The 16,767-nt window shown below is 42.0% G+C and overlaps 1 protein-coding gene across 1 annotated transcript; it reads left to right on the top strand.

Annotated features, from left to right (window-relative positions):
• Positions 1-2,198: 2,198 nt before the first annotated feature.
• On the top strand, positions 2,199-16,508 carry LOC310775169 (galectin-2-like). The gene is made up of 4 exons (XM_083635268.1): positions 2,199-2,236; positions 9,589-9,662; positions 11,573-11,741; positions 13,918-16,508. The coding sequence occupies exons 1-4, from the start codon at positions 2,225-2,227 to the stop codon at positions 14,068-14,070; spliced, it is 408 nt and encodes a 135-aa protein (XP_083491394.1). The 5' UTR covers positions 2,199-2,224; the 3' UTR covers positions 14,071-16,508.
• The last annotated feature ends 259 nt before the right edge of the window (positions 16,509-16,767 follow it).

The raw sequence follows: 16,767 nt of genomic DNA, 5'->3' as shown, positions 1-16,767 counted from the left end.
TAGTCCGGGGAGAGAGCTGCAGCCAGAGCCCCAGAGGCTAAGGACCTTGATAGGCTATAAGCCTCCCCAATAAGCGAATGTTCAATGCCACACTGTGGCACAGCAACACTAACATAATGTGTGCATTAATAACAATCGAAGCAGACTTTTAAAAGTAAAGCAAAAGTTACTTTCCCTAGTAACTAATTACTTTGAAGTAACTGGTAACTTTAAAGTAATTAAATTACCTTTTGAGAGAAGTAACTAGTAACTGTAACTAATTACCAATTTTCAGTAACTTTCCCAACACTGGTTGGGGGTAACTAACTCATTACAAAGTAACATTACATGTAATATATTACTTTTAGCCGTAACTCAGTAATATAACCTATTACCAATAGGCAGTAATATACCAGTTACTTTGTCGAGTAACACAAGTTACAAATTGAGTTATTATTTTTATTTGATCAAAGCACATATTTAAATAAAGATACAATAATTTCCTAATCAAATTGTGTGTTTTCTGCAAATAACCACTATAGAGACAGTCAGGATGTCTGGGAACGCCCATACAGGCTGTAAGAACGCCCACAATAGATACTGGGTTAGCTGGCTCAGCCTGGCTGGGGGCGTGGTCAGGGCGGGGTAAATCCCCCATTCTATCCATTCAGCAAAGTTAGAATTTAGCTGATAGCCCAGCCCAGGCAGACACGATCCGGGATTTAACCACCGCAGTAAACGCACATCTGAGCAGACATCTTGTGTTCTCCTCTAGAACCCCCAAACCTGTAGTTTAGAGCCGCAGCACCGTCTTTTGGTGAGTCAGCCCATGAGATATATGGGCGGTTTTACCCCACTCGCGCCAGCCGTTTAACATTTTGTGGCCGTTCCCACACATGCCGACTGTCTCTATTCACCTATGTAACCACGCCCATTTGACCCGGTTGTGTGGTCGTTTGACGACTTCCGGCAAAAAGAAAAGAAAAAGAAAATGGCTGGCTGCTCCAATATCATCGAACTCTGAATTAACTAATAATGTAGCCAATTGTATGTAACATACCAAATAAAAGCAAACGGCAATGTCTAAGAATGCAATGCCATGTAACTGGCTCGTTAATTCTCACATTCCAGGGAATTACGTTAATGTCTGCGGGTCTTATAGACGTAAAAGGTGTGTGCTGCGCTCGGAGGAGAGAAAACCATCTGAAGCTTTCTTTGTTGGAGTCCAAGTATGTTTTACAAGAAAGTGCTCGTCATTGTCGACAATAACGTTATCTGACCTGGCTAACAGTTGATCCTCCGCTTGCTTGCTGTGGACCGAGCTGAAAGTAGTAGGCTATGTTCTTTGTTTTACCCCCTGCACTGTCCGCTACAAAAACAACTCTCTTCTTCATGACGTTCATTTGTATTTCGCGCCGTGACCGCCGGAAGTGTTAACACGACAGGGCCGGTTCCAGAACAAGATGACTAGGGATGCATCGTAGATAGGAAGGGGTGCAGATGCACGGGCCGCCCGAAAAATTTGACGTTATTTTACTAAAAAATAATGCATTTTACCATAATTTCAAGAAGAATTATACCAGCCAAGCAAGAATATTTCAAGTGTTTCAAGTGCTTTACTGAAATATTTGGACCATATAATGATAATACAATTATCTCAACCTTAAAAGGTTGTAGGTGCCAAAAAGCCATAAATTCACATCAAAGAACAAAGAAAAACAACAATTATAATTCAAGTTTAAACAGTAAGTGTGCAGCTGCAGCATTTATTAAAAAAAGAAGAAGATTACCACTCTTTTCAACTGAGCATGCAGACAATTAAAATAAGGGTGCAATGCGTGCTTTTGCACCCCTGTAAAACCGGGCCTGTAACACGACCCGGAAGAATTTGGCCCACCCCCGCGTCTTAACATGGAGGGAATAGGTTTTAGATAATAAAGTGACTTTGGTATGTATTGCCCTTCGGTTTCCGGTGTGGGATCATTACAGCCTCTTTGACATTGAACCAATTACCGTTTCTCCCCTGGTGGTGGCAGCATTTAGCTGCTTTATATTTAAAGGTTCATTACAATAATAATACAAAGCAGAACAGTGGCTAAGGCTACACATGATCCTGATTGGTTGTGGCTTTTACAGGCCCTTCCTTATTGGTTGCTTCCGGCTCCGACCAGCCTGATATAAACTGCTCACCTGGCTGCAGAGCATCTTCCGTCACTGAAGGCTCAACCCACTGAAGACAGCCAACATGCCGAACATGGTGAGTGGTTTACGCTTCATTCACAGCAGCAGCACTCTTCTCTGTTCCCCATGATGCCCATCTTCTCCTGCTCGTCTTACGGGTCTTACACCTTTGCTGGAGTGTGTGCAGTTCTGTAATAACGGTGGTGATGCACAGCAGTTTGCTGGTAGGAAGTGGTCATGTTTCCACAACATTCCTCTAACTAAATTATTAGCTCTGTTGTGGCATTACACCAAGCTAAAAAAGGAGGCTAAATTTGCTGTACATGTGTTTACACTCATACTGTATGTTATGATGTTCATCAGCGCATTTATTTTACACACCTGTATTGACTCTCTCATTGGTTGAATTATCTTCAAATTAATTCAAACTGATTTCAGATCTACAGGTTAGATATTAACAGTGAGGTGGATGTGTCACATGTTTCAGAATTCTCTCTCCATAAATGTTTATAGAGTGATTAAAACTTACAACATTTTGTGTTGAAGGCATACATTCAAATCCATAGAGACACCATCTGCCTCCGTTACATCCATTAAATGTCCACATCGCTGAATGCTCAGCCGTGATGATAAAATGTTCTTCCTCCTCAGATTGTATTTCTTTACTGAGCTCTGTATCGTCCATCATCATTCTAGGGACATGGGAATAATCAATGCATCCTCTCTTTGCACCGTTTCCTCTCTTTGCAATCGGTTATTTGTAATTACGGTAGGCTGATTTAAGCTTATATTCTACTGACACACCTATGGATAAGAGCGTCATAAACTGCCTCAAACACGCATGGGAATGTTAAGTATGATATGATGAAGGTAGTATAAAACCAAAACTCAGCAATAAATCTAAAATCTCTGATCATCGTCCTCTCGGTCATCAGAGTTCCCCTCAACACATAATCATTTCAGCTCTTTCAGTTCTTCACATCACATCCCACAGCTTCTTCTCACATGGAAATCAGAGCCATGTAGAAGAGCCGCGACATCTCCATTCACTCCAATGGACCAGTTTTTTACCCAAGAGTTCCAGGAAGTAAGGTCCTGGATTAAGCAGCACTGTCGAGTCAAAATGGACAGTTTGTGTTGTACTTTGATTTTTTTTTCTTGAATCAAATTGTACATTATCAGCTTTATTTTAGCATTCAAAAGTAGCGCAAGACCCTTTCCTGGCTGTTCATTGGCTAATGAGTCACGCATTTTGGTCCTCCGCTGACGCCACTCTCTCTCTAGAGCAGAGGTTCTCAAATGTTTTTCAGCCAAGGACCCCTTACAAGATAGAAAATATACCGGGGACCCCCTCATTCTGATTTGTGATTTTGGGCTAAGCTTAATTGTTGCCACGGTAACGTGCTTGACTTTTAATTTGATAGGTTTGTTATTAGAATGTAATCCATGAACCATTTTAGATTTAAAGCATAAACTATTTTCGTTGAACTATGAAGATTTTGCAAAAAAAAATATATATATTTTTTTTTACATTACATAGCCTATTACATTTACATTACGTCATTTAGCAGACGCTTTTGTTTTGTCCAAAGCGACTTACAATATCACAATTTGTCAACAGTACAGAAAACCACTATGCAACACAATCAATGACAGCCAAGATATTTTGATAGTCTAGCACCATGTAGGAAGTAGTTTGAGAAGGAATAAGTAACATGTAGCATTTAACACATTGACTGCCAGCCGTTTTTTTTTTGCTGTAGGTAGCTTCTGCCAAGCCGTTTTTTGAGGATTCTGGCTGATTTTACAAGAGCCGAGGATTCTTTTCTGCTTGGACTTTGTGAACTTACAATATCTCAAAAGTACTAATAGAATGTGTACTTTCTCTGTCTAAAAGAGTTAGTTTGTAGAGTTAGTAGTTATGTAGATATTAGCCGTTGAGTACAGCATGGTTTCAGGGTCTGAGGCAGAAAGCTGAGATAATCGCAGTTTTGTGAAATTCAATCAAACAGGCAGAAAAGTCACTTTAACCATTTATTTTTGGCATCAGTGAGACATCAGACATCTGAACAATAGTTGTTTTCAATAATGGAGGAATAATACAATAATAAAATAAATAAATGTCAAAATAAATACAAAACAAGAGCAGACCACAGGTCACTCAGCCTTTTTTTTTTTTACATGTTTTTTTTTTTATAGGTTTTTTCGGTTCGTGATCAAACCGGTTTGGGCTCGTACACCGAATCCAGAACTGCTCCAAAATGTAATGGGTACTTCCTTGGCCCATGTTACACCCATCCACAAAGTTACATGAAAATCGGCAGGTGTTTTTTATGTATTCCTGCTAGCTAGCAAACAATCAAACAAAGAGCATCAAAAACAGGCAGTTTTTTTTTTTTTTTACGACCCATGCCTACTTGTGCCACCGAGCACGGTTCTTCTCTGAGTGGTACACCTCATAGCAGCCAGCCCTGTGTAATGGGACATTACACACGACACAACGGTAGCGTGTCTCGCTTCTAACACCAATCTCTGTACAAACTCTACACCTCCTTGCTGGGAGCTCTTTTTTGCATGTGGCTGGATACTTGGCCATTACATGGCCCGCTAGATTGACATCCAGCCTGCCTTGAGGGTCCAGGTATGGTGCCCGGCCCGGCCTGGTTGCAGGTTGGTCACTGCCCTCCCCCCCACCCCCCACCCCAGCCCCCACCTCCTCCCCGCCACCCCCCACCTCCTCCCCCACCTCCTCCCCCACCTCCTCCTCCTCTTCCACCCCAGCCCCCACCTCCTCCTCCACCCCAGCCCCCACCTCCTCCTCCACCACAGGTCTGGTCCATGCACCGACAACACTCAGGATGAAATCCAGCAATGTTTTACACTTTCTCTGGCGTTTAGCTGGGTGTTTAGCTTTGTACAGAACAAAGGCGTTATAAAAAGACATCTGAAACAAGTACATGACAAACTTGAATGGCCACCTGGATGTCTTCCTGGCAAAGGGATAGTAGGCAATGTTCTGGTCCAATCTGTCTACCCCATTCATGTACTTGTTGTAGTCCACAACGCACTTGGGTTTTGCGTGTGGGACCCTCTCTCTGCTGCCTTTCTGCCTGACCTGCACTGTCTCCATCGTGTCGTCGTGCAGAGTGGAAACCATTTTGACGATTCTTTTGTCTCGCCAGGCCAGAACCATGGTGCCACCATTGTGGCGCATGACGGTTTCCCCCAGCTTCACGGTGTGGTTGGTAACCTTTGTAGCAGGTGGCTCGCCCCTGTTCTTCCTCAGAGTGCCACAGACATGGGTCTGACACTCCAGCAGCTGTGCACACATAGAAACAGAGTTATAGTAGTTGTCCATGTATAGGTGGTAACCCTGCCCTGCCAAGTCCCCGAGGAGGAACTCCACTGTCTCGCCTAGGGTGGACCGCTCACCACAGTACGGCTTCATGCTGTAGCAGTAACCTGTCTGGGAGTCACAGAGGATGTAGGACTTTATCCCATACTTTATGGGTTTCTGTGGGTTATACACTTTGAAGGCCAACCGCCCACGCCACAGGAGCATCCCCTCATCAATACTGATGTTTTCACTTGGTGTGAACATGGCTCTGAACTTTTCTAACAGGTCGTTCAAAACTGGCCGGACCTTGAACAACTTGTCTGCACCATCAACATCAAAATTGTTACTGAAATGGAGGAATCGTGTTAGCAGTTGAAAGCGGTTGCGAGACATGGTTTTGTTGAAGTGGGGGGTAGCATACAGTTCATTTGTGGTCCAGTACATGCACAGTTCAGGCTTCTTGACGATCCCAGTGAGGAAATATAGTCCCAAGAAGCTCTTGAGTTCTGCCACTGTAGTGTCCGAAGTACAAATACTTCGTTACTGTACTTAAGTAGATTTTTCGAGTATCTGTACTTTACTTGAGTATTTAATTTTCTGACGACTTTTTACTTTTACTCGTTACATTTTAACACAAGTATCTGTACTTTTACTTGTGTACATTTTCAAAACAGGTTCGTTACTTTTGTTTAAATGCACGAGAATGTAATTTAAAAACGAGTAGAAACGGGAGAACGGAGCAGTAATAGACGAGTTTCCCAGCGCTGCTGATAAAAGCTCATTCCAGCTCCGCCAATAGTATGACTTGGCACTCCTCCGGGGCGTGGACAAAGAAGAGAAACACGGATTTTCTCTGAGGGGAGACACACGCAGACATTAGGGGCCGTGCAGACAGCCAGCACTTATTAGCGCTCGTCTTTTTGCAAATCATTCTCTATAAATACGCGCTTAGCGCGCATCTCTTTCAAGAAGCATTTCATCGCGTTTAAAAGCTGGTGGTGTTTTTTTAGCGCAGCGCTCTGGGCGCTGAAAGCTGAGGAAAGTTTAACAGGAAAAGTGCACTGCTCCTCTTCACTCCTCCCACCTCGAGTCTTCTTCCAGGAGAGGAGGATTTTCATCTCGCTGCTTCCAGAGTTGCCAATAATCTGGCGTTTCCAAGCGTATGGAGTTGTTCTAACACATACATTCAGTTTGTGCACTGTCAACATTCAGCTAATATGGAATATGGTGGTGTTCTAACACCAGAGACAGTTCTGTCTTAATAATAAACCTTGAATTTGTGAATGTGATCAACCTGTGGACATTCAGTTCCTTATCCATTAGGTATCAGTATCATATCAGTCTCGAGTATTGTCTTTGTCTTTATTTAAGATCCCCATTAGCTACAGCAGAGCTGCAGCTATTCTTCCTGGGGTCAAACAACTTGCATAGTTTCAAGACATCAAACAATTTGCATAGTTTCAATCACATACTAAATTTACATTCTGTGTAAAAAATACATTCTGTACAAACGGTACAGTTTTGGATATTACATACATACATACTGTACCTTTCAAGGTATTGCATACATCAGAAATACCTACATATCATTACAGATGTGTAGAATATATATAAACTACATCACATATTGTATATACCATCGATACAGCACTTTGTAAGGGACACTTGTATCCAGCAGTTAAACTTGTCCAACTATTTGCACATTCATATATCATGGAAATATTAATGAGGGAGGACTAGATATGATTTTAATGGGGGGGGTTTTGTGTGGAAAAACCATAGCACACTATTTAAAGTAGAGTTTTAAGATGTGTAAAACATTTGTAGGGGATCTTTTATCCTCAAATTATATTCTATGATGTGAGGTTCAGTCATTCAGAAAGATACGGTAAAAATACTTTTACTTTTACTCGTTGGGTACATTTCAGAGCCTGTACTTTTTTACTTTTACTTGAGTAAAATAATTTAATCAGTACTTCTACTTTTACCAGAGTAGTTTTTTACACAAGTAACTGTACTTCTACTCAAGTACAGAATGTCAGTACTTTTCCCATCTCTGCCTTCCACCTCCCAAGCCTTGAATGTGGCAGAGCCTCACTGACCTGACTGATGCACTGGTGTGCATACAAGTTAGTTTGGACTACAATGTCCTGGAGCAGCTCATCATTTAGGAAGAGCTGGAAGAACTCCACTGGTTGAGCAGAACCACCACTATGAGGACCCGGAACTGCTGTGAAGGGGATGTGGGTTGGCTCCCAGTCAACGTCACACCACTCAGGACCTGCAGGCTGAGGACGTTTCCCACTTCCAGCTCCATCTGCAAATTATAGAAATACATAATTACCATAAAATAGTGTTTTTTATATGTGTGGTACTGAATTCTGGCTGGAACCTGTGATGTGAAAATAAACCTGATTCTGAAGTGTGATCTTACCCATTTTCCTGCCACCAGAGGCTGTGGCACCAGATGCTGTAGGCCTACCGCTACAGCCGGCTACGGGCTCATCTTCAGAGTCTGAAATTCAGTAAAATGAATTGACTGACTGCTGGCTTTTGTACAGTCATAGTAATTACATTTACACAAGTTACACAAGTCATCTCAAACATCGTCTTACCACTGCTCTGTGGAGCTTCGCTCCTGGATGGCTCCCATTCTTCCTCAGAATCCGCGTCTGGAGAAGACGTGAGCTCACTCGACTCAGACTCAGTCAGCCCAGCAGCAGCAGCCGCTACTTGCATGGGCTCACCCCGTTCTTCATCCGAGACCTCGGAATCGGTCTCCGGCACAAGCTCGTTTCGGACGGAAAAGAAATCCAGCAGTGATCTCTGATCCGCCGATCGCTTGCATGCAGCCGCCGAAGACCGCTTGCGTTTGGCCGGCATGGCACAAACACGCCACCCGCTCCCAACTAAACTGAAAACTGAAAATACTAACTAAACTAAACTGAAATAAAACAACTACTGCTACGACTAGATCAAACTGAACTGAAATAAGGCTAATCTACCGGCTACCAACTCGATCAAACTGAACTAGAATAAACGCTAAATACTAAAATGAACTGACGCTAAGGCTAAGCTAACTACAATGAACTGTAACTACGCGCTAACTATCTATCTAAACAAAGTCTACTATAAAGACTATACTAAACACTACTACTGTACTAACAACTAACAAACTAAATCAACTACGCTAACCAACTCGCTCTAAATCTGACTCTAAATTGCTGAAATTCTCTATCTATAAATCGCTATGTAATTCTGTCTCGCTCTGTATCTAAAACTTACCTACTTCAACCCACGCTGATCAAAGGAGCCCGCCTTCCTTATATAGAAATCTTTGTTAGAGTACTTCCGGGGCAGCGGGAGAGGTCGGATCCACATTCACCTATTGCCCAAGGGCCTCACCTAGTGGAAACCACTGAAAAAACAGTTTGACGTATTAATACGTCAATGGCAGTGAACCGTTGGATTTTTTTTGACGTATTAATACGTCATTGGCAGTGAACGTGTTAAAAAAAAAAAAAAAAAAAGGTTTTTTTTACCTGAAAACTTTTCGCGGACCCCCTGGCAAAGTGCCACGGACCCCTGGGGGTCCGCGGACCCCCATTTGAGAACCACTGGGGACAGTAATGGAAATGAATGATTAATGAAATATCCACAACATTTGATTTTGACATTGATGCCTACTGCAAATATACAAACACTCCCTGCAGTGTTTTTCAGCTTCCTCGTCAACATGCTTGACCATCATGTGTCTTATCCGTAAGATTAGCAGAACATCTCAGGTTTGGCCTTGCAAATCTATCTAAATGGAAATCAAAATCATTATATCTATCCAAAGGGAAAGCAGAATGCCTGGCCCATTGGACTCACATCTCTCACCTGCTCCAACTTTATTACTGATGCAATTCCAAACGAGTTTCACAAAATGTGTCACGTAAAAGCGGTTTGTTGTTTCCTTATTGCGATCCTTTGCATTCTGTGTGAACTGAAGTTAGTATTGTCACCTTTCATTCAATTGAAAGGTTGTTTGGTTGACATTTGTCTCCATCCTTCCATCCATTAATATTCTTTGTCATTTCCATTGACAGAAAGTCGAGGACATGATCTTCAAGGAGGGGCAGGAGTTTAAGATCCGCGTCAAACCCAACGACGACTGCAAGAGGTAAGTCCTCTTCATGAGCCTGCTCTGTTCAGCCTTTCAACGGAGTGGGCTCTGATGTGGTTCATCTGTAGGTCAGGAACACAATGGTCCGACCTCAAACGCATCTCTAGTATTCATAGTATTCCCATGATATCACATGCATTTCCTACCAATATGGTGCTTTACAATTACACTTACACACAGCTCGTTAGCTGTTTTTGTAATTTGATTGTAATCACCTGTTAATTGATTACAATCACCTGTTTTTTTCTCACCAAGATGGCTGTATGACAATATAAAAGAATGCTATGAATACCGAAATGGGATTTCTCTTTCACTCGCCAAATACCAGGTTACCACGCACGTCATTTCAACTCTGAATATTGATCTGCTTTAAAACTGACAAATACCTTGACAAGCTTGTTGTGAGAATACACCTTTGACAAGGATGTTGCTACCTGAGTTGCCATGTGGCTGCAAGGGGGTCTTGGTTGCATGAAAGCTTATTCCTATTACTTGCATAATATGTTTATTGGAAAACATTGAATTCACTCTTCGTCTCTGACCAGGTAGTTTGGGTGACAGGATTAGGTTAGTTCAGTTCACTTTATTGTCCCCTAGGGAAAACTGAATTTGCAGCCAGGTGAAACACAAAGACAGAGCACAACAATGCACAACAAACGAGTACAACAAACAATAAACAAGGAGTCAGAACAAGGAATGTCACTTTCAACCTCACTCTGCACAGCAAATATAAAAAAAAATACAAAATGTAGTGCAAAAATGCAATGCAAAGGAAAGTGTGAGGTGCTATCTGCTGTTGAGCATGTTGATGGCACTAGGGACGAAAGAGACGTGAAATCTCTTTGTGCTCCTGACAGGCGCCCTAAAACGCCGACCGTAAGAGTTCAAACTCACTTTGTAATGGGTGGTTCCGGCAGTCAAGAATAGAGCGAGCCTTCCTAAGGACATGTGAGCAATAGATCTCTGAGAGATTAGTTTGGTTGGTCCTGGAGATCTTGCTCGATATCTTAACAAGACTGTTGAGTCTGTTTATATTTTACAAGTTTAAATAGCCGAACCAAGCGATAAAACAAAAGGTTAAAATAGACTGAATGAAGCTCTTATAAAATAAAGTCATCATCTCAGAAGAAACATTGAAAGAATTCATTTTTCTCCGAATGAAAAGACGTTGTTGGACCTTTTTAAAAGTAGCATTAACATGGGATTCAAAACATAGTTTCTCATCAATAACAATACCTAGGTATTTAGAGTTATCCACTAGGTCAATGTTAGCACCTTTAATCACAGTGGGTGATGAGCAGGGTGGTGATTTCCTAAAATCGATGATCATATCTTTAGTTTTTGACACATTTAAATGAAGAAAGGAATGATCACACCGAGTAACAAAGTCATCTACCACCGGCCCGTGATCCTGTTTGTCTCCTTCTAAAAGGCAACAATAACGGAATCATCAGCATACTTTAAAATGTATCTGTTCTCATAGTTGCTACAACAGTCATTAGTGTACAGAATAAAAAGGAGGTCGGAGAGACAACAACCTTGAGGAGAACCGGTGGAAGAGAAAAGCAGGTTGGAAAGAGCACCGTCACACTGTGTAAGATGTTAGGATGTTTAGGTGCATTTACACCTGGATTTGATGGATCTAAATACAATCTGATCACCCAGGATATTAACACCTGGAATAGAGATAGGCTTTGAGTTCCACTTTGCAAAAACAGGTAGATGAAATTGTTTAGTGGAAATGTTTGGTTTGAGATCGGGCCGTTGTTCTTCTCGAATCCTCTGCTCTCACAGTTTTAGACGACCTGGTTCCAGTTCTGTTTTTAACCTGGGAGAAGCTGTAGCATGCTGTGAGATAAGATAATTCATCCATTCTCTTCCTCTTGTCACATGACCTCCCGCTGCAGTTTTTCCTTGAACATCGGTCAGGATTCTACCAACTTCGCGCTGCACTTCAACCCCCGTTTGAACCACGCCATGGTCGTCTGCAACTCCATGGCCGGGTCGGGCTGGGGGAACCAGCAACAAGAGGACATCCCCGGAAGCTTCCCCTTCCAGCGTGGGGAGGAATGCAAGGTTGTGTGTGTGTGTGTGTGTGTGTGTGTGTGTGTGTGTGTGTGTGTGTGTGTGTGTGTGTGTGTGTGTGTGTGAGTATGTGAGAGAATTATTTGCAATCTCTCACGCTCTTTCAGTTTGATAATTAGTCGCTAAGGTACATTTAGGTATACAGATATATAATCTAGTGAAGCCGTTTGTTTGCGAAGGAGGTGAGTTACATTATCGATTAAATTGAGCCCAGCGAGCATGGACGGACCCGGACGAATCGAGAGAGCCCAACAGGTGGCAGCTCAAGTCATGACGAGTCAGATCTGGCGCAAAGTATCACTTTGTGCTAATCCAACTAATTTCACTCACCACTGAAATATCCACAAGGTTGCAATCAATGTCAAATAAATCACATATTCTAACAGTCTGGTCTGGTCTACTCTTATCCTAAATCTGATCTGATCAGCACTTGTGGAAACAATCTGTGCTGATGAACAAGCTGTTTGGTTTTGTGGAGGTGGGACTACGAGGAGATCAATTGCGGGGGAATCCTGCATCGTCTCACTTGCATAAAATAAAATACACTGCGAAGCGTAAACGACATTTATGAGTTGGAAGTTGGAATGTAGCATTTTGGGCGAGGTTAATGCTGATCGTTTCGGGGTTCTGCAGCTGCTTACACAAATTGTTATAGACGGTCACACTGTGATGTCCGATCCACAAAGACCACAAAGGCACCCACTTTTTAAATAAAAAACACGTTTATGCCATAATAGCGTTACATCTTACGGTATAGGCTATATTCGTGTCTAGCCTGTGGTGTGCAGGAGTGCTGGCTAAACAATGTTAATAGGCTGGACACATGACTTGTAAGATTTGAGGGAACTGTCAGAGTAAAATGATTGATTGACTGCTTATTGATTGATTGTTGATCATTAGAACCCTCAATGATTCTTCGAGATTAAGGTTTGAATTAAATCACGTTTCGCTTTTTAAACTGTCCCGACTCCACGCGCATTGTTGAAAGAACAAGTGAAAAGGGATCCATGTTTTGAAATGGTATATAAATTAGTTCCACGTGCCACTGATTATCTCAGTAAACAGATAGTTGAGTGGTAGAGTCATGTGCTGCCACCCTGGAGACTCCGGATTCAAATCCCGGTTGGCGTACTATTTTATTTTTCTGATCGCAAAGTCGTTACTGATTGGGGAGGACTGAATCCACCACTGGCATATCACTGGCCAAGTGACTGGTTCCCTCCCATAACCAGCCGGCTAAGGGGACGTGTCCCAGACCCAGAGAGAGATCTGCAGCATTTTCAATTCAATTCAATTCAATTCAATTCAATTCAATAAACTTTATTAGTCCCGCAAGGGGCAATTTAAGGCATGAATACTGCAAACAAGCTGCACTTTGTACACGTCCAAAAACAAAACAAGAAACAAGACAGTACATGACACTGATAAAGCAAGATCCCTGATTACAATGTATCCAACACCAGAAAGGAATGTAGGAGTCAATATAAATTAAATTCAGTCAATACAATCTAAAGTGCATATTAGACTTGTTGAAAAGGTTAGAATCAAAAGGTCACGGTGCAGACTTAGTCTATATAAACTGACCATTCCTTGTACTGTGGCTGTTCAGCAGTCGAATGGCCTCTGGAACAAAACCAAACTTCCTTCTGTTTGTTTTGCAGGCAGGCTGTCTAAAGCGCTTTCGTGATGGCACAGAAAGGAGGGTGACCCCATTGACCTCGTATTGGTTTGTGGCTAGTCTCAACGCCAGACCCACCAGAGTTCTTACGCTGATACACTACATTACAGTAACGTAGTGATACACTACGTTACAGTAACGTAGTGATACACTACGTTACAGTAACGTAGTGTATCACTACGTTACTGTAACGTAGTGTATAACCCACTTTTTGACAGCGGCGCGCACCTCCTTGCTAGTGAAAAAGTCGACAACCGGCAACCGCTGAGCATCATGGGAAAAGTAGGTCCAGGAATAAGGTGAATAGGCTCATAAAACATAATAGCAGCTCAGGGAGCGAGATACAACTTTCCTCGATGTCCCTCTGCTGCAGTTCTGCACGGTGTCAAAGTCAACGTGCTGCTGCTCACTTTATATATATATGCCTTTTTGAAAGTTGTGTGCATATTTTGGATCTTTACTTGAGACTTCTCTCTTCCCCCCCACCAGATCTACATCACCTTCAACAAACAGCGGTTCTACATCCACCTACCTGACGGCAGGTTGATGGACTTCCCCAACCGGCTGGGAGAAGTGAATTACAAGCACTTTGAGGTCTGGGATGACGCAAGGATCATCGGCATCCAGATCACGTCCATGTAGACGTCTTGTCTCCTGTGTGTGCCTGTCCACCCTTTTTGTTTTTGTGCGTGAAATATAGTTTGTCTTTTACATTACTGTGAGTCCAGACCGGATCAGTCATCTTTTATCTGTCAAAGCTTGTGAAAAAAAACACCACCACCAGTGGCCACTCTTCAGTCCGACTATTACCTATGTGGGGTTTTTATAAATATGACGAAAATACTGTGTATGCATGTTTCCTGTATTGGGTATACGCAGATTTCTACACCTAAATATACACAGACTTATACATCTGGCCCCAGGGCTGATTTATATCAACATTAGAGCTCTTCTTCTGTAATGAGAGCAAATGGCCTCAAGAGGGCGCCACAGTAAATCTCACCTCATTGTACTTGCCTGACATATGGGGCTCTATCTTTCCCCTGGCCTTAGGCGCTAAACTGGCGTTAAATGCAAAAAAACACGCTTTGCGGCAGCCTACCCATGACTGGGGAAGATAGCATCCTGTTTTTAGGCCCCGAAATGCGCTTTACGGTGAAGAGGCGTGGTGCAGGGCCAGAATAAGCCAGAATGGGCGTTTCGGCCTTAAATACCACCCTAAAGCTATCTTCCCAACTGGCGTTAATTTAGCGCTTAGCGCTTTTCAAAACCAGGCCTTATTGATCTCGCAATTGACAGTCGCAATTCATAGAGCTGGTTTAAAAGACTTTTGTTTTTACAGTGTGAAGAGGGGGGAAGTTCATCTGTTTGCAAAGTTTTGCCTATAATGTGTTGTATTCTACAGTGTGGTTTCTGCCAAAAGCACCTAATACTTTTTGGGGGATTTTAGTTTCTACTTTGCATACTACTGTAGTTTTTTCCCTTTATCTTTTTTCTTCTGTTTTTTTGAGTAATTTCTAAACATCTATGCCCATCTTGATGAAAATAGGAACATTAAATGTTTGTTTAGACGGAAGCCTTTGTCTCTGTTCGTTTTTGTTTTTGTTCTTGGTTTGTCTGTCAATTGCTCTCCAGTGCGAGATCACTCCCATCCCCACCGTGGAGAATATCCTTTTTTGACTATGCCTGCCATCTATGGTACAGTACATGAAACTGAGGATCCTGAGGACATGTGAGTCTATGATGGCAGCTACAGAACTTGAACAAGGTGTTGAGGTCATGTAATGGGTCTTTCCCATTGAATGGTGACCCAGCACTGGGTGGCCCAAGCTGTTTCCGTGAATTGACAATGTGCTGAATTGAAAAATGAAAACAAAGTCCCGAGTCTACATGAGGTATGTCCGGTTCCTGATTAATTGCACATTAAGTCTGTCTACTGTTTACTCTCCTATGCTGCTACGTGACTGGATTCGGAGGTGTTCCGTCGGAGAAGCGATGGACAAGAGAGGACTGTTCTGTTCGCAGGGGCTCCAGAGGATGAGAAAAGGGGGCTGGTAGGAGCTGATGTAAGCAGAGATGATGTGAGCAGAGTACGTGGAGGTATCGACTATTGACACTTTTTTAATGTTGACACTTTTTCTACAGTTGGTTTCTGGATATGCGTATAACAGTAATGTAATCTCCTCAAGTTTCAGCTTTTCAAGTTTTTCAATTGTTATTTTTTGTTTTTTTGTTAAGATTTTCTTGGTTGTTTTGGTATAGGGTTAGGGTTGGGGTTCAAATAGTTGGGGTATTCTTTTGGTGCTTTTGGTGAGCTGTCTGATTATTTTTGGTGGAGACTTTTTCAATACGTCATTATTTCAGAAATGTAATAGAATTGTTTCATAGCAAATGTTGATCACTGATGTGTGTTCTGTTTTTGTTTTTTAAAGTGCCAGGAATGGAGGAAACAGCTGCTTGCGTGAAGTTTAAGCTGACATTGATTTATTAGTTAAAATTTTTAAGTTAAGTTATATTATGACCAAATTCTAAATTTTATGAGACTTTATGAGAATTTTACGAGACTTTAAGTCTCAAAGGGACGAGATGAAGAGGATTGATGAGGTTAAAATGATTAATTTATAAATAAATAAACAATTAAATTCAAATTAATGGTTTACACTGCACATTTTGGACATTGGCTGATCTAAGCTTTTTTGTCAAGAGGGTTTCAGACACAGACTCACAGCAGCTGTCCTCCTCGAGTATCTTTAGATCTTAGAGTTGACCCATTGTTGACCCATGACCTGAAGATGCTTTTCTGTATCCATACATTGACTTAAATGGAGATATGCTGACCGTTGGAAATGTATACTGTTCACTTGAACTGTGTTTGACATTGCCTTTGGGAGAAAATGCTTGGTATTTTGGGACACTGTAGAGATGTATAAAGGGATCCAGCGACCACAGATGCTCCAGGAGAGACACTCACCCGCGTCGCTATAGGTCTCTCCTCCTGATGGCTCCATCATCAGTAACATTTGGTTAAAATGCTGTTGTGATCAAAAATAAGTTGTTTCTGTAACTGGCAAATTGTTAAAATAAACTGTTAAACTTTGCTTCTCATTCTGGACATTCAACTTATTACTTTAAGGTTATTACGTATAGTTGCTTATGGGGTTATCATTTTTAGTTTATCTAATAGGTTCAGTTTTCATTTTAGTATTCATTCGTTCATTTCATTCATCTTCATCCAAACATTCGTCACCACCCATAATCAAAAGGACCACGTTAAAAAATGGTTTATAAGGGATAAATCATCAACAGAGAATCTGGGTGATTCCATCCCATGACGGGATC

This window comes from Poromitra crassiceps, assembly GCF_964638095.1.
Source record: "Poromitra crassiceps genome assembly, chromosome: 4".
NCBI classification, from domain to species: Eukaryota; Metazoa; Chordata; class Actinopteri; order Beryciformes; family Melamphaidae; genus Poromitra; species Poromitra crassiceps.
This window is presented reverse-complemented; position numbering and strand designations above follow the sequence as displayed.

Coding starts and splice junctions, on each gene's coding strand:
- LOC310775169 (XM_083635268.1), top strand. Junction 9,663..11,572: donor CCCAACGACGACTGCAAGAG/GTAAGTCCTCTT, acceptor CTCCCGCTGCAG/TTTTTCCTTGAACATCGGTC. Junction 11,742..13,917: donor AGCGTGGGGAGGAATGCAAG/GTTGTGTGTGTG, acceptor CCCCCCCACCAG/ATCTACATCACCTTCAACAA.